Raw genomic sequence first — 27,654 nt, forward strand, 5'->3', positions numbered from 1 at the left:
CCTGCTGCTAGCTGCCTGTCCCCGCTGTCTTGGCTCTCTCCATCTGCTCTAGCCCCCTCTGGGTTGCCCCCAGTCTCCCTACATGGCCCTCTGGACTCCCACTGGAGGGTGGGACTGGCTGGCCTCCACCTGCCCCTTCTAACCCTCTGAGGCTTGGGTGTCTCTTCCCTTCCCCCTGTGGCCGGCTGGGGCTTGGGTGTCTCTTCCCTTCCCCCTGTGGCTGGCTGGGTCTGGGTCTGGCTGTCTGCTGAGGCAGCTGGGCCACTGTCTCCCGGGGGTCTCCCATCCTCTTCTCCAGGTAAGTCCAGGGGCTGGGCTGTAGACCCCGGACATGCATGTTTTGATAATTACACATTAAAGCATCTTGATTTCAAGTTCTTTCCAGCAATGAAGTCATCTTCGGTAACATGTTCCAAACTGTAGCTTCCTAGCTAAAACTAGCAGCAGTTCTTAATTTATTCCACACAGGTTTAAGACTTCATGTGTAACCATAAAGCCTAAAAACTTTAAACAAAAAAGGAGGCTAAGATTTTCAGGATGCTACACTTTTCACCCAGTGCTGTTTTTTGCACTTCATATGAAACCCTGAATATCTCAGTGAAATCTATCCTAGATGGGTCATTTCCCCACTAAGAAAAAATAATGAGGGTCCATTTCCTGCTGGATCACTGTGTGTTATGTTTAGCATGTCATGGCACTTCCGAGCCCCCTTGAGCGGTCAGCAAGCTATGATGAGAGGATTCACAGTCTTGACAGCCTATCATACAGCAATTGGCAATCTGTCACCTAATGCCACGGAGTTCAGTCTGGATTTTTCTACTAGCTTAGTGACTGGAAGCTAAGCTAGTCCGAGACTAAGAGACAAGGCTGGAGGTGCACAGCAATATCTGTCGTTGGGTAACAGCTAATGGATGGGCAGTGATGGCATAAGATGCAGTTCCACCAGGCGGTGCTCATGTAGGGGCTGCGTTGAAATAGTTAATACCAGTTGGTGAATCCATGGCTGAGATGAGCTTCTAGCTCACTGCTCATGCCATTAACTAGTATGCTATGTAGATTAGGTTTAGTCAGTCCTTGAGTCGTGGCCTTGCTTTCCTAAAAGAAAATGTTACTTCTAAGCCCTGAGTTAACTATGAGAAATGCAAACTAGTGCTGTCCATGCCTATGCACAACCACCTTCTGGCTCTACAGGGTAGCTCCTCAGAAGTCACCTGACAGCATCAGTTTCAGATCTCCAGAAACATTTCTGTTGTTTTCCCTTGGAGATTCTGGTGACCTGAATGTTCATGACTCTGCCCTCTGAACACTGGAACTTGTCAGTCTTACTCCTGCTTCCAAGGCAACAAAGCAGTCACAATTCCATGCCATACCTGCTGTAGCCTTGGGATTGCTGCATCTCAGAGTAGCCAGACCTTACCCAGAATTTCTGGGAAGCTGATTGAACACGGTCTTTTGTCACCAATGTGAAGATGGCCTGTTACCAGACAGAACAGGACCAATAATTCACCCCCAACTTACTCCACACCACCCTACTTTCTAGTCTGGCAGCATGATTTCTCCATATAAGCCAATGGCACGTTTTAGGCCTGCCCCTGGAGCTGGACAAACCCAACAGATCGGTTTGGCTCTTGTTTTATCGATTATCATCACTTTTATATATAAATATAATTCCCATTTAAATAGATTTCTTTTTTTTACAGCAATTGGAAAACGAAACAATCAACGGCAACAAAAAACAACAAAAATAGGAAATGAGAGCGGAGTCTCTGGCGGCTCCGGAGGGCCGCTCCGGAGGTAGTTGCTGAGTCATAACACTGGTTCTGTTGGATTGGGAAGGAAGAATCACAGAAGGACTGGAGGAATTAGTTCAGCAAAATGGGCTCCCTGTTTCCCCTACACAGAGCTCTCGTCCAGCTTTTCTACCAGCTGTGTGTGTTTCCGCTTTTCCAGGATTTTGCTCAGCTCCTCAGTAAAGGAGTTGTAGAGTGGTGAAGTACACGGTTCCTCATTCTGCCGCAAGAGCATGTAGCTGTTGCCATTCATCTTGCGCAGCATGTTGGGCAAGGTGCTGATGCCATTTGTGAACTCGGCAGGTAGTGGAGGAGGGGGTGGCGGCGGGACAGGGGGCACCTCCTTCAACGGTGATGTCACAGTGGTAGCTTCCCCAGGGATGATCTGCAGGCAGCCATCAGGGTAGGTATCCAAGTCCTCATCCTCCTGCCCTCCTTTGCCTATGCAATTGGAAGATACAGTCTGCAGCTCCACACTGGATGTCTGGGGGACCCCGAGGCTGTATTTGCCCCTGCGCTTCTGCAAGCAGGAGACATACAGGAGAACCACGCTGAGCACGAGACACAGCCCACCTAGCACTGTGATGACAGCAATGTAAATAAACTTCATATCCCCATATGCATAGCTGGCAGCGTGCCAGGATGGCTGGGGCACTGTGGGAAGGAACTGTGGCACCAGCTGCTCAGGCAACACAGTCAGAGCATAGGTGGCCACTAGGGCCTGAAGACCATTCTCCTTGGCATAGCACTGGTATTCCCCACTGAACTCTAACTGTGTGTCTGTCACCAGCAGCCCATCCACACCCAGGTGGAAGCGTCCTTGCCCATCCTCCGCCAACACTTCTGTGCCATTCACCAGCCATGTTGCCTGGGCCAGATTGGAGGCCTGTTCACAGGGCAACAGCACATCATCACCGCGTAGCACAGTCCTATTCTTCTGTGTGGATGTGGCTGCAGGACAAATGAAAACAAAGTTGGCATCAGATGCTGCCTTACTTGAGCTGGAGTGATTCAGAAGTCAGGATAGAGGATCATTTAATAGTAGGGGAAAATTCTGCTAATTCTCAAACTGAAGGGGGATAGGACAGCCAAGAGCTAAGGGAGAAGGAAATCAAAATATTTAGTGCCATGAGAATCTCAGTTTCCGTTCACTGCCTGTTCCTCACTGTGTGATGAAAAGACATGGAATGTGAGGGGAGTATCTAGAAAAAGCTCAGCAATCATATCTGGGATGGGTACAGCCTTCACTAGTTTGGTTTTCAGTAGGTTCCCAGAACTGTTCCTTATTCTATCTCTCTTCCACAACTATTGCTGCACAGCTCTAATAGCCCCTAGCCCAATTTCCTACACACTCTGCTCCCTCCTGCCAAATCGTGGTGGAAACAATGCACAACAGAAAAATATTTTAAAAGCAGGAAAAGCTTGCAATGTAATGAGATACGCGAATTTGTTCATCTGCTTAATTAATTGTGTGCACATAATTGTGTGTTGTGTAATAGCATGCTGGGGCTAAATACATGACTTTGAGTCCGGATTTGAGGGAAAAGAGAAGTAGTCTGCTTGCCTTTCTTCTGAGCAAAGGCTGGAAAGAGGTCAACTCTTTGCCTTTGAGTGGCTTATACCAGGTGGTCAAGGAAGGGGCAGCATACAAGCCTTACCTTGGGTAGAGTCATTCCAGCAGCCCATGTTGCCATGCAGCACATCCTGGCTCAGTAAAGTTCTGCCAAAAATAAGTAGGACTCTGTTCAGTTGGGAACGGGGAGCAGCCCAAAGGTGCACAATACGCATTTGATAATGTCTAAAGATACTGATTCTTCATGTGCAAACCCTTGATATCTCAGGTAGGCCTCAATGCTCATTCCATAAACACACAGCCGAATGCACAATGTATTCTTTACACACTATAGACCTCATTGATACCTCTTGAGCCATCAGCACAATGAACAGTTTTGCAAATGGTGGTCACGCAACCAGCACACAAATATAAAATGTAGAACTGTTGTTAATCCCTTTAACTGAGACTTGGACTTATAGCTTCTTGGTTGTGGTCCTGATCTTAGGGAGACCCAATCTGAGCTCAAGTTGGCTGATGTTTAGAAAGCAGTGTAAGGCTATTTTCATTGAAATAATTTTTAATGCTGTTTTCTATTAGAGTTTTTAACTCAATGGTGATTTCACAACTTCTGTATGGTGTCCCTACATGGTTCTCCACAGTAGATGAGTCTATAGAGTACAGTCCTTGTTCCTTCGGGCAATTGGAAGGTTCCCTAGGTGTATCTTATCATCGGCCCTTTGTTATGAATTTGGTCTTAGTTCTATAGAAACCTGTGCTTGGGTACGTGCATTTAACTTTTGGTTTCATCTATTTTTGAGGCCCCCAAGGGTAGCTTGGTAAGCCTAACCCTCAGGGACTCTCATAAGGCTCCCTGGCTTCAGCTTTTTGAACACAAGTTCTCTCTTATAAATCTTAGGGTGGAGGATCTCTCTTCTTCCGTAACTCAATGCAAAAAACATGTGGGCAATCAGATTTATACCAGAGATAAGGGCTATATTCATTTTGATTCTTTGAGTACATGCTCTCCACTTGCCTTGGGCCTGCTGTCTAAGGGTAAACTTATTTAGACTCCTTTGCTAGTCCGAAGTTACGCACTCATGATTCAGTTGCCCCTTTTCAATGGTATTGCTGGGTTGTCTGTTAAGGATCCCTTTTTCAGATCAGTTATGCCCCTGCCCCCTCCAGTCAGTCAATTCTCTTGTGTATATATATTCTCTTGCAATGTCCTTATGTATCTCAGTCTAGGCTAAAATGAAGTGTGCCATGCTTTGGTAAATGGACTATGCTTCCTCTAGCAACATTAGAGCAAAACGTTCAATACTTCTTCAAGGACTCTGACCCTAAAAGTACTTATTTTCTTGCTCGATTTCTAGAGGCTGCAGAGATGTGTCGAAGGGAGGTGTTTTTAGATATGGGCTTTATTTACATTTTTCAGTTTTATTGTTCAAGACTTGGTCTAAGAACAGGAGGATGAAAATAATAATTTTTAATGCTGTTTTATATGGAGTTTAGGCTTTCTCTGTGGTGGCCCCTACCCTATGGAACGGCCTGCCTGAGGAGGTCAGGAGAGCCCCCATGCTCCTGGCTTCCCACAAATGATGCAAAACTGAATTATTCAAAAAGGCTTTTTTCTCAGCTAGAAGGGTGATATTGTAGGGAAAGGGGTCCCAGATGTTTCGCTAATGAGTTAGGAACCATATGCCATTATGTTGCCTTACATATTATCTGTTGCTTTAAATATGTATTCCTATATACTACCCGTGTTTCATGTTGTTTAATGCAAGTCCTAGAATTGATTATGTTCTGTTTCAGCAATTCTTCAACCCCATATTGGATCCTTGCTAATACTATGTCTTTGTAAACTTGTATTCATTTACCTGATTACATTGTTTATGGAAATGTTCTTGACACTGTATGGAAATGCCTGCCTTGTCCTTGCTACTGATTGTATTAATCTCACACTATGTAATCCGCCCTGAGTCTCAGTGAAAAAGGCGGAATATAAATGACATAAATAAATATAAATAAATAAATAGCTATGTGGTGCTTTCATGCTGCATATTTTTGTAATTGATCCATATTTTTTTTCTGTTTGTGTCTTGGTTTTACAGCTGTTGTCATGGTTTTATTTTTGGAATGAAATCTTATTGTTGCAGGTTACCTGAAGCCCCACCCCACTCCCCCAGATTAGGCAGCATATAAATCTAATAACATTAAACTAGCATTTATGAGAGACAGCCCTAAAATGGTCCAAGCAGACTATGTGGGAGTCATGCTGGATTCCCTCTTAAGATGAATTGGGAGAGAAGGTGTGGTGCTATGCAAATTCACGGGCCTGGACAGGAAAGGTCTCAGTGCATTAAGGGTGCCTCAGTAGAGCTTCCATTTCACCAAGGGACAGGGAGCTTCAGTGCTTGACATACCCTCCTGTCCAATTCTCTGCTTTCTGGTCAAACCTTACTGAATGCTTCCATACCTGTCCAGAATCCCAGCCAATTCTCTGCAGCTCACACCATCCCAGCCACAGTATGGATCTCGGGCCAGGATACAGTCGAAGCAGGAGATGTATCGCTCACAGGTGGCTAATGGTAACTGGAGGACCCCACTCTGGGACCCTACATATAGACTCTTCTGCAAAAGAGAGCATGGAGAGGAAATGCATTGAAGCACACACTTCTTACAAAACCAATGGGTTGCCCTGTCCAGCTGCACAGGCAGGGAACTGGTACTATTGAATGGTTGCAAGGGGGATGTAAAAGTGTTCCAAGGGCCAGGCTAAGGGAAAGCATACCAAATGTCAGCACCTTGTCTGGAACTTAAAGCCCCAGAATCAGAGGCTAGTACAGAGTAGCAATGTGCTGTTCCCTCTTTAAGAGGGAGGTCACCCAGAAGGTCCATCTTTTTCCCATTCACATCTGAGCAGCTACTGGAAGAAAGGATTCCAAAAGCTGCAGCTCTTAGAGACTTGTCGCTAATCGCTTATGAGAAGCTGAAGCATTGAAGTTTGCCCAGCAGAGGGAAGCAGTGGAGCACAGCAAAGTGCAAGGGGCCGGGTCACCTGTACAGCTTTAGATCCCTCCTGACTCCAGGCTGTTCCTTCTTCCCTATAGCTCAACTGATGTGCAGAGCTGTGGGTGCTGCTCTTATATCAGAAAGCTTGGAATCAGAGCTGCACTCTGAGCTTCCCATTTGTGATGCAAGAGGAATAACGATCCTCTTTAGCAGAAGCCTGACAATGCAGGAACTCAGCAGGCAAAGCATTTCCCATACTCTTTTATTTGCACACTGGGGGAAAAAGCTTAATCTGCTAAACTCCTGCATGCCAAGCTGACGGTTAAGGTCACAGAAGCAGGGCCACTAGAAGGATAGCAATTCTAGAAGTCTCCCAGGGCAAAGATACAGCTTCCTAAAGAGCAAGCTGTACATAAAAACAGGCATGAAACATACACATATGAAGCTGCCTTATACCATGTCAGACCACTGGCCTACTGTACTGTTTACCCTTCCTGGCAGTAGCTCTCCAGCATTTCATCTTTTCACATAACTCACCTCTGGATCTTTTTAACTAGAGACTGAACCTGCTGGGACTTTCTGCATGCAAAGCAGGTACTCTACCACTGAGCCACAGCCCCACTCCAATCCTACCATGAACCCCTTCACATGAGACCATGAGTGACTCTTTCAGTTGTGGAGCCTCATCAGGAAAGGCAACACAGTCACTGCTGAGAATGGGATTACAGAGGAGAAAAATTCAACAGGTGTACCTTTTGCTAACAGACTGCTTTTAAAAGGCACAAGGTGTCTGTCCAGAAAACAAACCAAGGTGGCAACCCTAACTAAGAAGGGGAGGGGGCATCTAGATCTGGGAAGAAGAGTTTCTAAACTTAGGAAGCATGCTCACTCATTAGGGTTGCAAACTGGCTCAGAGAAAAATTTCCTTTAATAGAATGTTATTTATGAGGTGATGTTATTTACCTGCATGCCAGAAAAGCCTCAACTGTCCATTTGCAGCACATTAAGCTTCTATTAAAGGGACATGACATTTTTCTTTAAGCCAGTTAGCAGCCCTATGACTCACATGGACTGTGAAATAACATGCTCCAAGTTTTGCCAAGGACAGATTACAGCTTGAGTCCTTGGACAGCTAGGAGAACACAGTGGGTGGAAACGACTTCGTTAAGGGCAGTGCCAAATCAATGCCTCCAAGGCAGAGTTTTATTGAGAGCCACTCCACTGACAGACAGCACGAGCCAGAGTGCACAAAGTCGTAAAACACACCTACATTCCAGGTGTGTTTTCCCCCCTAAAAGAATGGCACGGGGGGGAAACCATACCCTCATAGAGTGTTTACCCGTGTTCTCTGCCTCTATAGCAGAGGTCAAGAGATGGGATTTCTTACAGTTTACAACTTTGTCTGGCTGCTTTGTACCATAGGAGGTTTGGGAGGGAGAAGCTGGGCATGGAGTAGTGATTTCCAAGCTGGTCTAGATCGCTGCCTCAGCTGATAAGGGCACATGCCACATTTGCATGCTGCACTCTTTCCATGCCTAACTTTTGAACAGGACATGTGTTCATTGAGGCACCCCATCCAAAAATAGATTGTGGAGTCTGAAACCACTTTTACCTGCTGTTTGGAGATGATGAGATTCTCCACAGGTTGGGCGACCCTGAAGACCTGCAACTCTTCTATGATATGGACCGTGGAACCAACAATCACAGCTTTGTGTATCCAGCCATTACCTGAGCAGAGATCAAAAGGATAAACATCAAATACTGAAGCAAGGAAAATTGCCTGTCTTCACTAATGCAAGCAAAAGTCAATCGGCTAGTCCTACACAGGATCCAAGTGTCCTCTAGATCTGAATGGCAGATCTACTGTCAGGTTTTTAAAAAGCAGAAGACTGCAGTAAGTAAGAGACTTACAGTACAATTCTAAGCAGACTTCTAAGATCACTGAAGTCAATGGGTGCAACACTGCTTAGGATGGCACCATTAACGCTGCTCCTTTATCCAGTCCCAGTTCTGCCTTTTCCAGCTCCTTGTAGATGAATCTAAGAGTAAGTCTAAGATCCAAACTAAAGTTTGTTGGCTAACAAAAACCTATGATTTCCAAAGTTCTATGGAGGAAACCGTGTGCCTTTAAGCCAATATAATTTTGTAATATAGATGGAACCTTACACTTTTTCCATATATGACACCATGAAGCAATTCTGAATTTCTCTTGTGCTATTTGTGACATGGATGAAATACAATGTGGAAAATGGCTATTTTAAAAGAATATATGTTCTCTGGTGATTAGCTAATGTATGGTTTCTCTTTACACTTTGGATCGCTGGCCAGGATCCAGCGCCTCTGTTCCACTAACATCAGTTCCTCTTGTGAAAAAAGCCTTCCACCCTTGCAAAAAGCAGGAAAGACTGCCTCTGCTTTAAACTCCATATAGTGCCTTTACATGGAAACTAAATGAGGTTTGTTTGTGATCCACAGAAGGGACTTTTCAGCTGCTTCCCACAAACTCTGTAACTTTCTCCCTCGGGAGGGGACATTCCTTTGGGCCTTCCAGACAAAGGTAAAGACATTTTTGTTGTGCAATGTCTTTAATTCAAACTGACAGTAAGAAAAAACTGTTAAGCTTTAGTAAACTTGATGTTTTAAGGTGTTTTAATTATTATGTTAATACTGTAAATTGTATTATTGCAACTTTTGATCGTTAGAGACTTGGGGGCCTTTTAGGGGAGAAGGACAGTATCTAGGAATAAATACTAACCCAATAAATTAACATCTGTGGGAGGATCCAGAGCACTGTAAGCAAAAGGTGATTTGAAATTTGTGTTTCTAGATGGAAGTTTAGAAGTCTCAGCTATCAGACTGACCTTTCCCATTAAGCAAGACTAAAGCAAAATATCAACTGTTTTGAAACTGCCTTCTTCAACAGGCAGAGGATAACAGAAAGGCAGTGGGGTGGGGGCACACAAAGGGGAGGGGTTGTGGAGGGCAGTGTAGGATTTAGGATGCTAGAAGAAGGATGGATGGAGATGGAAAAGGATGGATGGCAGGGTAAGGTGACCGGACCTTGGGACTGGGAGACTCCAGTTGAGCAGAGTTGGGTAAATAATTTGGCATTATGGTTGTTGGGCAAACGTAAACAGTAGTACAAGTGCTTCAAAAAAGATAGCTTTCCACCCCAAAACTCAACCTATTTCCTATGCTTAAAAAAAAACAAACACTGAAGATTCAATTGCACAAGTTTGGAAAGCTTAAAAATAAAGAATATGGCTATAACACCTCTTCATTTCTAAATAAGGCTGAAAGGGGAAATGACAACTTGCAGCTCCCCGGTAGATGTGTGATTTGTTCCTTAACTAATGAGGCGATGCATAGTCAACACGTACCTGTTCCCAAGAACAGCACGTCATACTCTTGCCCATCCAGGGCTCGGACTCTATCTATAGCTATCTGGGTATAGATTATATTTTTCTTCACCAACAGGGGGTCCCCATCTGCAGGTTTCACCTCTTCATACATCAAGGGATGGAGCTTGATGAAATCCAGCACACTGTTGGGCAAATCCTGAGAGGAGTTGTAGCCGCTCTTGCGAGCCCGATCTGTGATGCACTGGAGAGGAACTGAGTGTCATTAACATATCCAGTTTCAACACTTAAGAGATACAAACAGAACCCCCTGGGATAAAATTGTCACTGGTCTGTATGCTTTCCTTATTCAGGTGGAAGATCTAATGTTTTGAGTGATATCCCATACAAAATTTCACTATACACAGTATAGTATGATTGGCGAAAAGGCTAACCTAGAATCTTCTCCATAATAATTTTGTTTAATGCATACAGAGAGTATTGTTATGTCAGGGAATATTCAAACCTTCGACCCCTTACTTGTAGTAAGAAAAATACCATATCATCCAGTTTCTGCTTGTCTGTTTTAGTTCACAGCTCTGCAGGAGCATATGGCGCCTTCGCAGTGACATATATGGGATGAGAGGCAAAAGAGGGAAACTTACTGATCCTGGCCGGGGTTCTGGAATCTCCCCATTGTACTGGGACCATTTGCGAGAGGAGTCCTGGTATTCCATGTAAGTCCCTTCAAAGGCTGCCTGCACCTCAGAGATGTTGTATCGGCAGATGGCAGATACCTCCATGCTTCTCCTGGAAGATACAGGATAAGATCATCAAGTGCAGCCAGAGCCTTCAGTTTCTCCAAGAACCCATGGGTCTGCATAAATGATCCCTAATATGTCAGCACAGTAGGATTGCAAGGAATCCGAACATCCTCCGGTCCAACTCCAGCAATGAATAGGTTTCATATACTGCATCCTCAAGCAAGGCTATCATGTTGTAGGGAAAGGTGATCAACTCTGGTTTTCCAGCCCATGTAACCTACAGGACAATTCTTTCTTCATTTTAGATTGATGGATCGTTTAGTTCCTGACAGTTCGTAACACTTAGACCTCTCACTCTGCAAGAAACAATTCTTGTTGCAGAGACAGTCTAAAGATAGAGAGCAGATGACCACAACATTAGTCACAAACTCTGTGTGGGGTTGTGGACAGTGAGGCCACGGCTGGGCCATTCTTAAGTCTGGAGGTAAGCGCCAGTAATCCCTGCTCTGGCATTCCAGCAACTTTTCCCTCCAGTTGGCTGTCCAAGACACCACCCCTTTAAAAGGACTATTGCCTGAATTCACTGTGACTCTTCCCAGACTGAGATCCTGAAGGCAAAACTGAGGGTAGAGCTAAAGTGCAGCCTTTGATGAGGAGGCACAAAAACAAGTCATTTAAGAGGGAGCAGCTGCTGGAAGGGTGCAGAATTAAATGAACATGAAAAACACGCTTAAGAAATTTCCAAGCAGCTTTTTATATTTAAAGTTTATATTAAAATTAGTCAAATGTAATTTTAAAAGAGGGAGCAACTGCTAGCACAATCATTTGCATACACCCAAGCTCTGGCTCCTCTTTCTGGGTTGTCATATCCCTGGTCTCAAGTAGTGAGCTAGATCCTAAGCCAGAGGGAGTGGGGACAGAGAGCAGCCCATCAGGAGGATCCGATCACAGGCCTCTGCATCAAAGAGTCCCTCAGGACTTTTTCAAGATATAGAGCACGGCAGCAACTCATCTCCCTGAACTGTCAGTAGGGTGCCTGATCCAGCTTCTGACTATCATAACTACTCCCCAGCAATCGGCACCTGCCCTCTCTGCCAGTTCCTGGCAATTTTCCTGTTGCCTCTGATCTCTCTTCTCCATGCCTTCAGTCAATCCTTGTGAAATCTGACTCGGCACTGTGTGGCCTTATTGGGCTCTTGGCAAACTACCAGTTATTAAAATACAGTCTGTATTTTCCACATCCAAATCTGACTGGATTCCTTGGTATCTGTGTAGTGGTCTCCCACTGATGCCTGTGCTTGCTAAATCCACTGTGCTGCTCCTGAGAGACCTGCTACTGTGCAGCAAGCTCCTTATTCTGTACTTCTCCTGAGATTTGGTTGTTGTCTCCTTCTCCTGCTCACACACACAACTTCTCTGGCATTCCTAACGGTGCAAAGCAAGATCAGGACAGTAGGTTGAGTGGTGGAATGAAAAACTGCAGCTGTTGCTAGTGGCAAATGAATCAAATAACTTTTTACCTTTGGCAGGTAGTTGCATTCTAGAGGCTTCATCATTTCCTGTCATTCTGTGGAGAAATTGCTCAACCCTACAAAGCCAATGCATTTCCTTCTTCACTGTCATACAATAACCACAGCTTCCGTACCCTTTCCCTGGCAATTTGGCAAGCCTGTGTGCAACAATATATACTTTGTATTCCAAACTGTCCTTTTTGGCTGAATGGCCAATGCTGGTTAACAAGTTGCCCTACCACTGACACCATCTTGCTATAAATGTTGACAAAAACTACAGGCAAAACTGGGAGACAGCTTGTTAAAATGCACACTGATATGAAGAACTAGCAGAAAACACCAGAGGCTGGCTAAGATTTCAGCTGGTTTCAGTTCAGGAACACTAAAGCACAGAACACAACAATGATTATTGTGGTTAAGAGCCATATGGTGAACTATAGGGTATTTTTTCCCAATAAGGTTGAAGCGACTCCCGCCACAGCTACACACACAAACACACAGCCATCTCCTGCATATGCTGCTATTATTAATTTGTTCCACAGATGCTCACCCAGAGGACTTCCCCTCATTAAGTGTTCAGAAAATCCCATCTGTTCCTTGCTCTCAGCACCAACTCAGGCAAAATGAATCAGTCACGGGTGCCAAAATATTTGCAAGGATGAGGAGGAGTTTATTGGCAACTGAAAGTCCCCTTTGTTCATCTGGAATTCCACTCACACAACACTCACACCAGTCAGGAAATAGTTAAAGGCCCTAACCAACTAAAAAGGATGGTAATTGTGGGCAAGTAGGATGAAAGAATCAATGACCCCAGCCAATATAAAAGCCCAGGGTGGTCTAGCACTGGAGAGGTGAGTCAGCTGCAGCACGCACAAGCACGACACAAGAAGATCTCTTTCCTGAATGGCAACAGCTAATTCTATATCCAAGACACTGGGCAGTATCTTACCATTGTGGGTGTGGAAGGTGTAGTGTTTTCCCATATTCTCCTGCATTTTTACAGCTCTTTCTCACCCCTGGAGCAATCCGTCTTAGGGTTGTGGGACCTGCATAAAAGAACAGCCCATGGATTGGAGGGGCTGGAGTGCGGAAGGACAAAGGATTGTGATTGCTTCTCCTTCCTCTTCTGTAGTGAAGGTGTACTGAGCAAAAGAGGCAGTTTCACACACACATGCACCTGTGTCTCTCTAGCCTGTCAACCATCACTGCTGTTTCTGTGCATGAATCCTGCAACTCCAGGAATGATACTTCCAGCAACTGGAAAGAGCTGTAGCGATTAAGAAGAACGTGAAGTAACTTCCATGTGCCTTCCATACTCTGATGGTAGGATACTGCCCATTGTAAGTCTGTAAGTGTATTTTGGCTTACCACTGTGCCGATAAGGTGAATGTTGCATAGAAGACAGTACTGTGCCAGTTCCCTCCATCTAGGCTATAAACATCTTTGAGGACTTCATAGTATGGAATGTAGCAGGCTAGCCTTGCTTTCATGAAGGACGTCCATTTCCTTTGGAGGATCTTCTTGCCCCCAAGGTCATTCTGGAATAGATAAACACAGAAAGGCTTAAAAAGTCCCTGTTCAACTCACACCTGTTAGACAAAGCTAAGCCCAAGAACACCTCAGATACAGATGTCAAGGTCAGACTGGCCACTTAACTCACAGGGACACTAAGTGTGGACACGAAGTTTGGCTTGTTCCAGGACACTATCTGTCAAGAGACCCAGAAAGACCAACAAAGGGCATAAACACAGAAATTCCTTACATGACTGGAAACACTCTGCGCTAATTTTGGCTTTGACCACACCAAAATTGCTCCTTACAGGACTGCTCCCCTCTCTACAAACTCTGAACTTTACCCAGATATCAGTGCCTTCTAAACCCTTTGGATCTTGTAAGCACTAGATATGTGTTAGGCCAAGGGACTACTATGGGATGAATGGATTTGGGCTAAACTACACATAACACTGAAAATCTGGAGGATTGACTATGCCTTTACGCATCAGTCCAAGATCAATGGGTCAGAAACATGCATTGTCAGAGGGGATGTTTGATGAAGTCTGAATGCTGTACATTGTTTGTTATTAGTGCAATTGATTTTCAAAATGCAGTGGCAGGATGGGCCAGTAGAGAGCAGGGTTATGGTATTAGGAACTAGGGTTGCCAGCTACTGTTTGGGAAATTCCTGGAGATTTTGGGGGTGGAACCTGGGGAGGGTGGGGTTTGGGGAGGGGAGGAACCTCAGGTGGGTATAATGCCATACAGTTCACCTTCCGTGGCAACCATTTTGCTCCAGGGAAACTGATTTCTGTCACCTGGAGATTCTGTCACCTGTAATTCCTGGAGATATCCAGCCACCACCTGGAGCTTGGGAACCCTATAGGGAACTGTTTCTTCACTTGTTGTTTCCGTACTCAAAACTGCCTTCAGGTTTCTTTTAGCCCTAGCAGAGGAAAATACATATTCCAGTCATCTCTCCCTATTAGAGTTAAAAGCAACTGGGGAGGGGGCAGTTTTGACTGAGACAACAGTGTTACATAGATATGGGCAGTAGGGGGAATAGTTAAAACCTCCAGCTAGAGCATGCAAACCATAATTGACTCCTCCTACCCAACATGCCAGTGGTTGTTTTTTGCAGCTAAATTACATACTGCAGGGGGGGGGGGCATTGTTAGAGAATTCAGTAACAGATCTCCAACATCATGTGCAGTTGGTTCTTAGCTCATTATCTACTTTGTTTGCTCTAAGGATGACTCCATATTTTCCCAAAATGACTTCCGGTCAGCTAATGAAATAGCCACTGCATGTCTATAAAGGAGCCAATGTTTTCCAACACTAAAAAAAAAACACCCATATGAACAACTCATAGTTCTACAATGTAGGCAGGACTTCTGTTTTCTGAATATAACTGTTTCTGCTTCCCTATGAGACAAGGCCAGGCTCTGGTGGAGATGAGTGAGGCTTGCCTGCTCAATGCCAGGGTGGAATCTGTCTCCCCCAAACAAGACCAATCACATTCCAAGATGCTGCTGAAGCCTCCAGGATCACAGAGAGCAAACAAAACCTCAAGCCAAAGACATGGGGGCGCGAAGCCAGAGTGGCAAGCGTTCCCTCCACAGACAACCAGCCGTAATCATCCTCACTGCTCTTTTTCGCTTTCTGAAAGAACCTGATTTCTGACTGAGTGCATCCAGTTTTAACTTCCTGACACTGCTCTCATTCTCTCTCTCAAGGCTTTCTCCCTGCAAACAGCAGTCAAATTGTCTCTTAACCTTCTGATCAGGCACCCATCTCAAGCTCCGTACATCTCTTGTGGCCAAGCTAATTTCCCAGCTCCCCTTTGAGCCTGCTCCAATTTTCTACTGCTGCCCTAGTTGCAAGGACTGAGAGATAACTAACCAAGGTGACCGATACAGAAACTCAGAGCCACAAGCAGAGTCCTCTGCACTCTTGGAACTAAGAGCCATCTGTCAAAAGCAGCTGAAAGATGAATTCTTCACAGCCTGGTCAGTTCTGCCCGGTGCTTGCTTGGATGCACTTAGAATATTCTTACTCTCAAACCACCGAGGCTGCAGTTGTGGGAGCAGCGTACAGTCTATGCTGGGAAGGTGGATCACACTCTAAAGCCCTAAACAGAAACGGCCACACCTGGAAGATGCTAAAGTGCAGGGACTTATTGCTCTGAGCTCTGACAATCCTTGCTGTGCACAAAGGTTTTTAAGAGAAACTGCTATGCTGACTGCTGCAATTACGGGACTGATATGGCTTGTTCTGGGGCCAAGGGCACCTTGCCACCAGCACAACCAGAAGTCTGTATCATCTCCATCTGAACTATTCCTGCTCTGGCATCACAGGCAGAAGAGACACTGCTCATCCCAACAAGTGTTCTGCAGCCTGTTGTAGTTATTCATTATCACATTTGTTTTTTTCCAATGAGTCCACATGAAGCTATCCAACATTATCTTCACAACAGGTAAGTGAGGTTAGGCCAAGGGTCAAACTAGATGAAATGACTACAACCACCATCCAGGCGAGGAAGCAGGTCAGTGGAACCACACTGTAGTGAAGGGCTAAACCTCTTCTCTCCCTACACCCATTCTCTCCTGTTCAGCCTTGATCCAAACTGGATCAGGAGGACACCCAGAATTTATCTTTACAAATGCTAAGAAGATCTGTCCAAAAATCTCTCACTGGTGACTTTATGGTCTGTAACTTTCATGACTGAGCAGAGATCTGAACCAGGATTGCCATCAGGGATAATCGAGGTTATCTCTACCCCAAATGTAGCTTGTGAACAAGCTCTCAAAGTCCATGCATTTGTAGCCTAGAACCAAAGCAACGAAGGGCTTACAGCAGGAATAGGGAACAAGGAGGCTACAAGAGACTGGAACAAAAGCACCGGCAATATAAAGGCTGGGCTGAGGTTCAGGGCTCAGCAGCATCCCATCAAGGGATCCAGACCAGTACAAATGACGGTAGCTGCATGCTCTGGCTGCTTTGTGGAACTGCACCAAGTCCCCACCCAAGATCTGTAGTCAGAATCCTATTGAAGATAATGGATCTGCTCAGTCAAATCAAATCACATTTGGCTCCCTGATCCCCATAAAAGGAGAGCAGCAGAAGACCTGGGCCTCATCACTGCACAGACCATGTGCTGGAAAGACTGGCTGGAATCTTCTTGACCTTGCCCAGGGCAAGGCCTTTGTATTGCAATTCATCCATGACCCACAGAGCCCTCTTGGTGAGTTCCTGTCCCTCCAGCCTCTCTCAGGGTTACCAGAGCCTGTGAGTGATGCAAGTGACGTGAGCCCTGATGCCAGAGCTGGGGAAAGGCTTCCAATTCTTAAGAATTTTGTGTCCTCCAAGCAGCCCTGAGACTTCACAGCACCCCCCTCTCTTTACCTTACACACTCGGGCCACCCTGGCAACCCTGGGTAGCTGGTTCTTGTCAAAGATAGAGGTGCTCTCTTCTCCTGCTCGCTCCGTGAAGAAGTAGTAGATCTTGTCGTCATCCCCCACAAGACTGCTCATGCTCTCCCTGACCAACACGGAAGCCACAAACTCAGCATCTGTACAAAGCAAGGGCAGTGAAAGCATCAGAGAGCACAGTCCTTGAAACGGATCCCCATCCAAGGCTTCCTGTATCGTAGCTCACTCTTGCAGCTGCAATATTGCATGGCTTCAGAGACAGAGCGGGGGGGGGGGGGCAGCACTCCCTTAGAAATACCCCAAGCCCCCCCCCCTCTGAATTGCCAGCTCTCATCTCTGTCCCTTTTGAGGTATGCCACGTTTCACCTAATTGCCAGGGAGCAAAGGGGAGGAGGAGCTGCAAAGATAGCTCAAGGGCTCTTCTGCAGAGCTGATTAACCTCTTTCTGACTGAGTTCATTCCATCTGCCCTTTCCATAATCTTTTGTCCCTTTCCTGCGTGGTTTTTTTCCTTTCCTTTTTTAATGTCAGCAGTCACAAGTAAGCTCAGGCAGCAAAAAATCTGATGGAGATTTATACTACTGGGGGATTGCCTCCTCAGCAGTAGGGCATTTGGCTTGGGAGTAGGCAGTCATGAGAGAATGGCCGGAAGAGAAAAAGGAATGACCAGTCTTGCTCAGCTTGGTATCATCATTAATGCAATCCACCGTATTGTAGTTTACATGAGAAAGAACATGTGCCTCTGAGCATGTACAGAATGCCTTTTTTCACAATTTGAAAATCCACCAACTTAACCTCCCCCAAAATCTGGAGTAAGAGCCAAAAAACCTGAAGATGCCTAATACTCAGGCAGGTCTAAACCAGTAACCTGTCACCCTCCTTCTCCCCCTGCCAAACTGAACTCTTTCCAGATGCTGGATTGTGAAGGAATTGAGCACCAGGCATTTCCACTTCCACATACTGCCATTCCTCCCACTGTTTAGAAGCCCCACAGTAACCTACTATGTCACTGGATGAAACATGATTTCTGCCACGGAGGAGGATGTGGTTTTATGCTTGCAAGTACAAAAAAGATTTAGTCATGTAATGTGACACTGAACAGATGTAACCTCTCTATTGTGAATGGAATGTAAGTCTGTGGTCACCTTAGAATCTAGGGCTTGCCTGGGCACCTGGTACTTAAAGTACTATTGGATTTAAACTAATAAATTATGTAACAAAGCATATCAGACGTATATTTTTGTTTCTGCTGTTTCAAACTGCTGTAACAATTTCCCTCCCCCAAATATGCCCCCCCCCACTTTGTGGCTATGTGCTTTGATGAGAGGAGCATATCAGCCCTCACAATACATGGTTCTCTTCAGCTTCTCCTAAGGGCAGACGAAAGGGACAGGAGACATTGGGTTGGGATCAACGGATCCTACCATTCAACCAGTGCAAGGGCGATTCCTCAGTCTTTAGAATCCGCTGGTAGAGGCTGCGTCGAATGTCTGGCTGGCTGCGGAATTCATAGCGTGTTGCTGTATATAAACTGCCATCTGGGAAACAATACAGCAAATGAGGTATGGTAAAGAAAGACTGATTTGCTCACTAAGTAATATTCCTCTCCCTGAGCCTAGGCTGAAGGCCTCCTTCCTTGGTCAATCAATCGTTCTTCACCCACTCTAATCAGAAACAGCCTCTTCTGATAACAGCCACACACAGAAATGCATCCTCTTGAGATTTTATGCCACTGGAGGCCAATGTATGAGAGTTGCTGCCAGGAGGAGTTTAGGAAGAATGACCATTATCTGGAATTTCCTATCTTTTTCTCTCTCTTTTCTTGCCATGCCGTATCTGATTGGTGTGGGATTCTACTCATACCTGGATAGGAGAGAACCAATTGTGCTGCACAGACAGGAAGACCTGAATGTTTTGTGGAAAGGGATACCACCGCTCCTCTGGCCTTCAAAATTAAGGGCTAAATGGAAGTAGGCTGAGGGAAGAGAGACATATCAAGAGTCTTAGGTGTTCTTTAATACTAATGCCTTGCCCTGCATGTGTCTATACACACATACAAACACACATACAACTCTGTGTGCCCACTGTGGGTGATTCTGAGGGGAACGGCTGCAAGGAAAAAAAGGGGGAGAAGGAAAGTACATACCAACAATGAGACCTGTGTAGCCGCGGCTAGGGTCATAGGGACATTTTTCCTTCCCCTCCTCAAAGACTGAGGGTGGCATCAACTTGTTGGTATCCTACAGAATGCAAAGAACAGAGACAGGTCATCCTCAAGACAGAGGACTGCACAGCTTGCTGGGATCCTCCTAACAGCCCTAGAGACCAAAGGCCCTTCTGTGGGGTTTTTAGCCAGGGGGAGAAGGAAGGGGATCATCGGGTTCAGTTTAGCTGTTACTCCCCTGCGGGAATGGTGAGGTGCCTTTTGTGGTAGGGAAGGACTCCCCTGCATCACTCACTGGAGATGAGTGCTCAACCACTACTACATATTCCACTCAGGTGATGATCACCCAAGCTAGCTGCTTCCTCCATTGTGGACAACTAGGGACAGCATCCCCAGACCAACATAGCAGATTTGTCCTGATGGCAGAAGACCTGTCATTCAGAGGCTGCTTGGGCAATGCATCAACATCATCACCGTAGTAACTTATATATTGCTTTCCCCAATGCTTCATCTCTGTGAACAGCCATTTAAGGCAAGTCAGAATTATTATCCCTGATTTGTAGTTGGAAAACTGAGAGAATAGTAGTTTGCCCTGGGGGTTGACTCATGCTCTGACCACTGGTACTGCACCTTTTTGCAATTCTTTTACCACTACTCTCACAGCAACCTTAAGAAGCAGGTGAGGCTATGGAATAGGCACCTGAGGCCAGCCAGCAAACTTTATGGCTGAACTTCACTTCAATCCAATACTCCATCTGCTGCACTACTAGAAACCTGCACGTCACATGAAGGCAAAGAGAAAGCTCAGGTTAGGAGTCTATCTGGAAGTTGTGTTGGTCAATGGATGGTTCTTCCTCAACTCCCTTTCCTTTCCCAGGGAGCAGTTGCTGCTGATCCCAATAGATCATCTCCCTTTCCCGATCCATCTTTCCTTTTCAAGTGGACATCCTTACTCCTGACAATAACAACTGCATTAAATACAGAAATGAATCTGGAAATGCTTCAAATAAGAGACATTTCTTGTTGTGGGAGCTGTCACCAATTTAGCATGACAGAAGCTGTGCAAGCCACTGTGATCCATGATCAGTATGGGAAGAAGTATCCTTAATGTGTGGAATGCAAATGATCAATGCCGCACCAATTACTCGTAAAAATTACAGAATAAAGCAAGCAATTATATACTGTCACCTATGTGCTATGCTCAGTCTGAGTTCTGGCAAATGATACACAGACACCTCTTTTTGGTTGGAATGGCCACAACTTTACTGATTACAGCTAGATTGGAGCATTGGCCAGGCATATGGGCAATGGATCCTCATTGGCATTGGAAGGCCCTATTGCTGTCCAACGCATAACACTCCAGCCCCTTGCTGGCCTGTGGACAGCAAGTGTTATTCTGCCGCCAGCCATGCTGGTTGGCCCTTGCCTCCCAATCCACAGGGGTGACCTGCCCGAATGCCCCACTCACCCCCTCAGGATCTGGCCCTATGCCTCAAAACTACCACAGGAGGAAGGCCAAAGGCCTGACTCCTGCCAACTCTCCAACTGCTGTGGTAACATTGGAGCCATCCCCCTCCAGTGGTCCCCGACTTTAATGCTCAGAGGAAGGCAAAAAGAGGCCCCAGCCAATCTGGCCCTTGTGAGGAAAAAATTCCTTCCTGGCCTCTGCAGGTGACCGGCCCCAAGGTCCTGGGAATCTCTGCCACAACCACTCAGGGGCCCAGCAGCATCCCCCCTTTCTGTCTTTCAGTGTCCGTCTAATGCTGCACCCTCATGCCAGCTCAGCCATCTCCCTTGGGGGAATCACTGCATCTGTAACTAGAGCAGAAAAACGTTAGTCCTTCCTGACATATCCCAGGTAAGCCTTGGAGGCCCACTGCCCAATGGCTTGTATGCGGTCTGCTGGCAGCCCTACTTCTGCCGCTGTGGTGGCAGCTCCGATCCTGAACAAGTGGGAGCCGTACTCCCTTGCTGGGAGCCCCGATGCCCACAGGCTGGCCTTCAACACTGCTGTGAACTGGAACCTGGTGAGTCATTTTCCATCAGCGTGCACCAAGAACTGACTCAAGACTGGGGGGCTCAGAGCCAGATAGTCCCTAATGGCTTGGACAGGGCAGGGTGCCCCATTTCCTGCTGTTCAGAGCTGGAGCACTCTCTCTGCCCTTGCTGGTCCATTTTCATCCGCTGAACTTTTGCCCCTAAGCTATTGCAGTTGAGCGTGATGTCCCCCACCACCAAGGCCCTGCCTGATTGGCCCCCAGCCGACGCTGCCACGAGCTCCCCCAACCGGAAGGCCCCATAGAATGCCAGAGTGAAGGCCACCCTGAACAGTGTGGCTTCAAAGGAAGAATGGAAGACTCTGGGAAGGCACCCCAGTAAGCTCAGCAGTATGCTCCCAGTGAATGACCGCCTGGAGTCCTTGCCGGGTGGTTCCCTGCAGACCCAGCCCAATATAGCTCAATGGGCCAGGAAATTGTTGGTTGGATCCTTCCTCCCTATTGCTCTGCAGAAGAATGAGATGGCTGCTATGTGCATCTTTATGGTCCCAGGAGCATACCCCTTCATGTCCAGACTGGCCAGGTATTCAAGCAACGCTTCCTCAGGTACTGCAACCTCTCTCCACCCTGGCCTTTATGCGAGGAAAGCTGTGATTGCCACAGAGTACGCTCACCTGGGGGTCCATTTCCCTTGGAATTTAAAACCCAAAAGGCACTCCGGGTGAACTGGTAAGAGCTGAAAAGTGGACTGGATGTCACACTTCACCATTAGGGCACCCCACCCACCCACGGTTCACCACTTGGTTGAAACAAGCGTAGCACACACAGCAAAGTTCAGGGGGAATTGCATCATTGACTGGATACAACCTTTTGGATATGACTACTGATGGATCAGGCCATATTCCCCTGGAGTTTTCTTAGGTACCACTCCCAAAAGGGACACTCTGAGGTTAGGGACAGGTGAAGAATTGAAAGGACCGGCCACCCGTCCCGTGGCCAGCTCTTTCCATATCTTGCCACCACGTCTGGCAGGTCCTGAGCTGACTTTAGATTATTTACATCTGTTGCTACTCATGGTCCCTCATATGATATCCCGAAGCCCCTTGTGAACCCATCTCAAATCAGTTTTGCAGCTGCCTGGTTCTTGTATCACTCCAAAAGGGACCATAGTGCTGCTGGGGACACTGGTGTCCTGGCCAAGGACCACCAGCCCCCCTCCTTTTCCCTGTCTCATTTCTTGGCCGTGCTGGTGGGGCCCCCTTGTCCTGCTCGGCTCCCATTGTCGCCCTTTGCTTTCCCCCCTGCTGCTGCACCCTGAAAGGACTGCTAGACTCCGGAGTCTTGAGGACATTCTCGCCGCGGGTGCCGTCCGTAACATACTTCACATACATGATCATACAAGCACCGTGGTCTCTGACATCCACCCACATTGAACTCCCAACACGGCTTCTTCAGCGAGTACTGCCTCATGCTGCCCCTGTCAATTGAGACCTGGTCCACCTTGTCCCAGCCACTCATCCCGATTGTCTTAATCCAAACAATGCTGTCCATCTGATCCCACCTGGTATGCTTGTTGCTAGATGTCCTCCTCCTGAACTCATCATACTCAATGGCTGCCCTGTCACCCCCCACTGCCCTTATCTGCCCCACTTGCAGCAGGTGGCAGCACAAATGCCAGGCTCTCTCAGGGTACACCGCTGTAATCACCCCCATGTACACACTGTATCACAACACACCATTGTGGAAAGTGCGCTCCGCCAGGCACTCCCTCTCACTCCTCTTGCGCTTCCTAGTGCATCCACATTCCCGGGCTGTCTTGTCTGCGCAAAGCAAGATGAACACATCCAAATAATACCCATTCAGTATGCCCTCCCAGACCTTCTGTGGCAGGTAGTATCCTACTGGTGCCTCTCCGGCCCCTACGCGTAGGGGGGATTTCCCTGCTCGCTGGGACGCTGCTCCTTCCAGGCTGTGCATGCACACCCTCTGTGGTTCATCCCCTGTGCCTGCGTCGCTGGGCCCAAAATGCTAACACAGAGGCATATGCTGCCACTTGCCAATAGTCTCACACTCTGTGTTCCCAGTCCTCATCCAAGGATGACTCACTGTATGATTCCTGTAACACTAATGAGCTGTGGCTGCAGGTCCTCCACGTCACCCAGCAAGACCTCCATCTCACTTTCTGTGCTCTACCCCTGGCCCCATCTTGTTCTTCGTGGTCCTCCTAGACCATGTCCAGGCCCACAGTCTCATCCGACGGTTCTGCTCTGTTGGGAACCCTGGATCTGTCACCTCCCTCTGCTGATGGCTGGCCCTCCTTAGCCCCATCCAGGTTGCTGACTCATTGTCCCTGGGCTCACCTGTCCACAGGTCCCCCTGTGGCGTTCCCGGGCCAGCCATGCCCGAAGCGCCAGGTGGCCAGCAGCTCGGCTGCCAGCAGGGCCTGGCCGCCGCCACTGCCCAGGAGCACCATGATGGTCTCCAAGAGGCCCTGCATGGACTCGTGCATGGTCTGAGAGAAACCCTGAAGCACTGCCTGCACCGCCACACCCTTGCCACATGCCTTGATAGGGTGCCGGTTCCAGCTGCTGGGGGGGGGTGGCTTGTGCATGACTGGGTGCCTGGGGGTGTTCCACCCAGGACCTGAGTGGCCCCATCTGCACCCCTGGTAACAGGCCCAGGCCGGGCCACCTCTGTTGTTGCCTTGATTTTGGATCCTGCTGCCGTACCTGAACATAAGCAAACCCACAAAGCTGTAAGGTGACCCCAATCAGTGGCATGCCATGACCAGGCGGTCCTGGCCAACTCCCTCCCCAGACCCTGCTTGTGGAGAGGAGGTGGGGGCTGTGCTTCCAGCCCCCTGTCCTGTCCTGCCATGCCAACTGTCCATCCCCCTGGCCATGCAGCACTTCCCAGCCTGCTGGTGCCTGTGTAGCCAGCCCACTGCCCGCTGGGCACACTGGTCAGACCCCCCGGCTGCCTGGCCAGCCACCCATCATTGGTGGGGCAGGCCTCCTGGCTCCCTATGGGCAAGATGTGGATGTGCTCTGCCACCTCCCCTTGCTTCATCGGCCCTTGCCATCACCCCCCAGCCCTTGCCTTCAGGGGGAAGGGGGTTGGGGGGCATGGTGCCATGTGCAGCCATGGCAGACCGCCTCTCTGTGGCTCAACGCCAGCAGCCCCCCCCCCCACTCACACACACAGGGAGAAGCTGAAATCTTGTGGCCAAGGCTGCTCTGCAGGGGGTGGCAGCGTGCGAGGCGCCTGCCAGTCTGAAGACTAGAATGGCGCTGACCACGTTGTTGACTTGGAAGAGGACCTCCACCGTGCCTCCTCTTCCGTCACTGACCCCACCTTCACCCTTGGTGCCAACACAGCCCATGGTGAGTCTGCAAGCTTTCATTATCCACAAATCATTTCCGTTGCCGGTGGGCCATTCTACTTGCCAATTTTAGGCCCCCTGAGAAGACAACTAACAGGGTTTTTTTGCTTTTATTTCTTTTATACTTGATTATTTTTCTCCCTGTTTAAACTGACACCAGTGAAAGAGAAATGTTTGTAATGATACACAAACACTGATGGGAATGGATTTAGTTTTATTCCAGCTTTACGGAAATGTTCCAACTGATCTCAACCTTCCTTAACAATTGGAAGATTAAGTTATTAACTCCATTTGTTTATAAAAGAAAGCCAAATACAAAACAAACATCTTCTCGGTGCTCACTCAAGACACAAGTTCCACTGAGACCAATGGGGCTTTCTCCTAAGCAACTTTGCACAGGATTGCAGCCAAAGATATTACAACACCAGACAGCAGCACAGTCTCCTGCTGGATAACAAATTGTACCTTTTTGAGCTGTTCATTGAATCCATAGAACAGCCATAAACTCTGGTCTCTTTTTCAAGCAACTTATTTACAGCTGGAGGTTAATGAATTGGAAAGTGCTCAAATGAAAGCAGCAGGTACTGAGAGTGGAAATAGGATGTTTGACGTAAAGAGCAGAACATATTCAGAGAACTTTATGAATGTGGTGAGATCAGGCATACTTAGAAAAATACCTGAGCTTAAAATAAAAAAATGGATAAAGGAAGAAGACAGGCTGCATGATTTCCAAAGAGAAGGAGACGGCAGAAATCACCATTTTGGCATAATGATGAAGTCAGGATGAAGAACTGTCTTATTCTGATGGAAATACCATATATGGAGGGTCAAAGTCTTAGGGTACAAAGATTACTAGCCCGTTTTACAGACATAATGGTTGCTAGAAAAGCAGCCTTAAATGAAAGCCATCTAAGGTCACACATGTCACTGGGGATTCCAGTAGATACATAGTAATTTTGAAACAATCACACACAGACTCCATGCAAATATGGTGTGTGTATGTCAAACTGAGGGATGCAATCATGCAAGTTCCTTTAAAAACCCTTTGACCACAAAGAAGGAAAACATTTATAGCTGTGAACTTGAACATAGAGGACGGAGATTTCTGCTAAGTGAACTTGTAGGGAAGAAATAGTAAGTCAACTTCAGTACAGCAGTACTTTAATGGAGGATGTTCCTCCTGCTCTGGGACAGTCAAGGGGCAGGTAGAAACATTTATCTTTTAGCAACTGTAGAAGATATGAAAAACATGGTTACTATTAGATACTATTAGATATTGTACAGAATTTGTCTAGCCAAATTCTGTACAATATCTGAGAATATATGAGGGACCAGGAAGAGAGGTGGGAACACATACTGAAGGTGCTGTCTCCAACGGAGTAGGAAAACATCTTCGGTGGAGTTCCTTCTATACCTCTCCCACTGCTGTAGTCACAGTATTTCTTGATACCTGACATCTGCCTTGATGTTTTCTATACCCAGAAAGGACTCTTCCTACACAGGATGTTCCTGTGAAAGCAGCAGTGCCAGATATCCAGGGCAATGGCACATAGAGTAGGAGATGCTGCGTCTTCTTGATTATCATTTCCACTTTTCTTTGGAAATGATGCAACCAATCTTTCCCCCTTATTCAAGCTGTCTGTGACAGTGGAACCTTGCTGGCTACACATCCGACTGCACGCATCCACCCTCAGACACACACTGCCGCAGAGACCCTCACGGCCTACTTCTCATCTCTCTCCTGTTCACTTTCTCTTTGCCTCCATGAAAAGTAAGGACAGGGACACTCACAGCTGCCCTTTGGAAAGGAGAAGCGGGCAGGCAGGAATGAGAAGGAACCAGCTTCTGCTGCAGAAGCACACCTGGCATTGGGAGGGAGCAGGGAGGTTACATTGCTGTGGACGCCTCTGCTAGTCAAAGCACTGTGACAGTGCATGCCTGGGAAAGCCACCGCAAAAACTCCATCACTGGAGCTTTTCCTGGGAAACAATTCTTTAGTTCAACTAATAATAGATGATCAACACGGGGTAGTGCGTAACAATAAAGAATTGTTTGCAAAACTACCAGTATCCAGGAGCTTAGCTCCAATGCATCAGATGGGATCTACTCATGAGTAACCACTTCTTGTGTGGAGACAAGTATTGATGCATTTTAATGGGCTGGGGCATTCTATTAAAGCTCAGGGTAGAACCGCAGCTATACTTTGGCTTCTAGCTGATTGTAGGAGAGCACTCTTTCACCAGGACAAACAGATTTTCATGCGGGAGCAGTCTTTGACTCTCTGTCTCCTAAAAGCTGTCTCTTGCTCCTTCCTGATCACATACATTCAGGAACAACATGTTTACAAGCACTGCAACAGGGAGTCAGAGGGTTCATAGGACTTTGACACCCTGAATAAACGAACTTGTAAAGGGAAGTACTCCAGGCAGTAAGATTGATCTAGAAGTTGAATGCTTTGTGCAGAAGCTGCCAAATTAGATTATACCACCAATCTCCAAATTCTAAGCCCAAGAGGAACAGTAGCCGATACTTCAAATACAAAATTCAAGCAACAGGAAAAGCTCTTATACTCTGTGATTATGATGGAATTTGTGAGACAACTGGTTTTGAATTTTTCTTCCTAAAACTATGACTGCTATAACTATAGAAGAACTAACTCTTGGTTTTCCGATTGATCAGTGCAATAATCCTTTGGCAAACATGTCAACCATATCCTGCAGCAGTGAACTTCACTGGTTTTTCATTAAAAAGCACGGGGAAGAATGCTTTGTAAAAACAGGCACCTGCATACTTGCAAAGATCTTACATCTTTCTCTAAATATCATATTGATCAGTCTCTAAGAGAGGAGACTGCACAGAGTAGAACCCAGAACAGATCCAGATGACACGGTGCTATTTGCTTTTTCTCATTTCCAGGTATTTCCTAACTGTTGATTGCAATACCTACAAATTCCAGTGATGGGGTGATCCAGACAAGACTGGCGATGATTGTAAGTAATTCAACAGACCAATAGAGTGCCGGTCACTGTTAGTAGCTCACTTCCGGCTCTTTGCATCACAGGTTGTGGCTGATGGAGCATCTGCTCTTCTGTGAGCCCCAAGGTTGACTGGACTGTGTCTGTAGAAGCTACTTTTCATAGAGAAGTAAGAATAGCTGGGGAGTGCAGCAGAACATGCCCTGTTGTGTGGGTCTCTTTGTTCTTCAGAATGCAACTT

The 27,654-nt window shown here is 46.8% G+C and overlaps 1 protein-coding gene across 3 annotated transcripts in view; it reads right to left on the minus strand.

The window, feature by feature from the left end:
- Window positions 1-1,643: 1,643 nt before the first annotated feature.
- The window catches only part of SEMA4G (semaphorin 4G), a 143,479-nt gene continuing 117,468 nt past the window's right edge, over window positions 1,644-27,654 (minus strand). For all 3 annotated transcript variants that reach the window (XM_054982962.1, XM_054982963.1, XM_054982961.1), the window contains exons 6-15: window positions 19,042-19,135; window positions 18,320-18,433; window positions 16,870-17,036; window positions 13,339-13,508; window positions 10,361-10,505; window positions 9,738-9,960; window positions 7,970-8,085; window positions 5,822-5,976; window positions 3,449-3,510; window positions 1,644-2,741 (exon numbers count right to left, since the gene is read on the minus strand). In XM_054982962.1, the coding sequence (XP_054838937.1) occupies window positions 1,894-2,741; window positions 3,449-3,510; window positions 5,822-5,976; window positions 7,970-8,085; window positions 9,738-9,960; window positions 10,361-10,505; window positions 13,339-13,508; window positions 16,870-17,036; window positions 18,320-18,433; window positions 19,042-19,135 (2,094 nt within the window). In that variant the 3' untranslated portion in view covers window positions 1,644-1,893. The remainder of the gene's footprint in view (window positions 2,742-3,448; window positions 3,511-5,821; window positions 5,977-7,969; window positions 8,086-9,737; window positions 9,961-10,360; window positions 10,506-13,338; window positions 13,509-16,869; window positions 17,037-18,319; window positions 18,434-19,041; window positions 19,136-27,654) is intronic.

This window comes from Eublepharis macularius, chromosome 6 (genome assembly GCF_028583425.1).
Source record: "Eublepharis macularius isolate TG4126 chromosome 6, MPM_Emac_v1.0, whole genome shotgun sequence".
NCBI classification, from domain to species: Eukaryota; Metazoa; Chordata; class Lepidosauria; order Squamata; family Eublepharidae; genus Eublepharis; species Eublepharis macularius.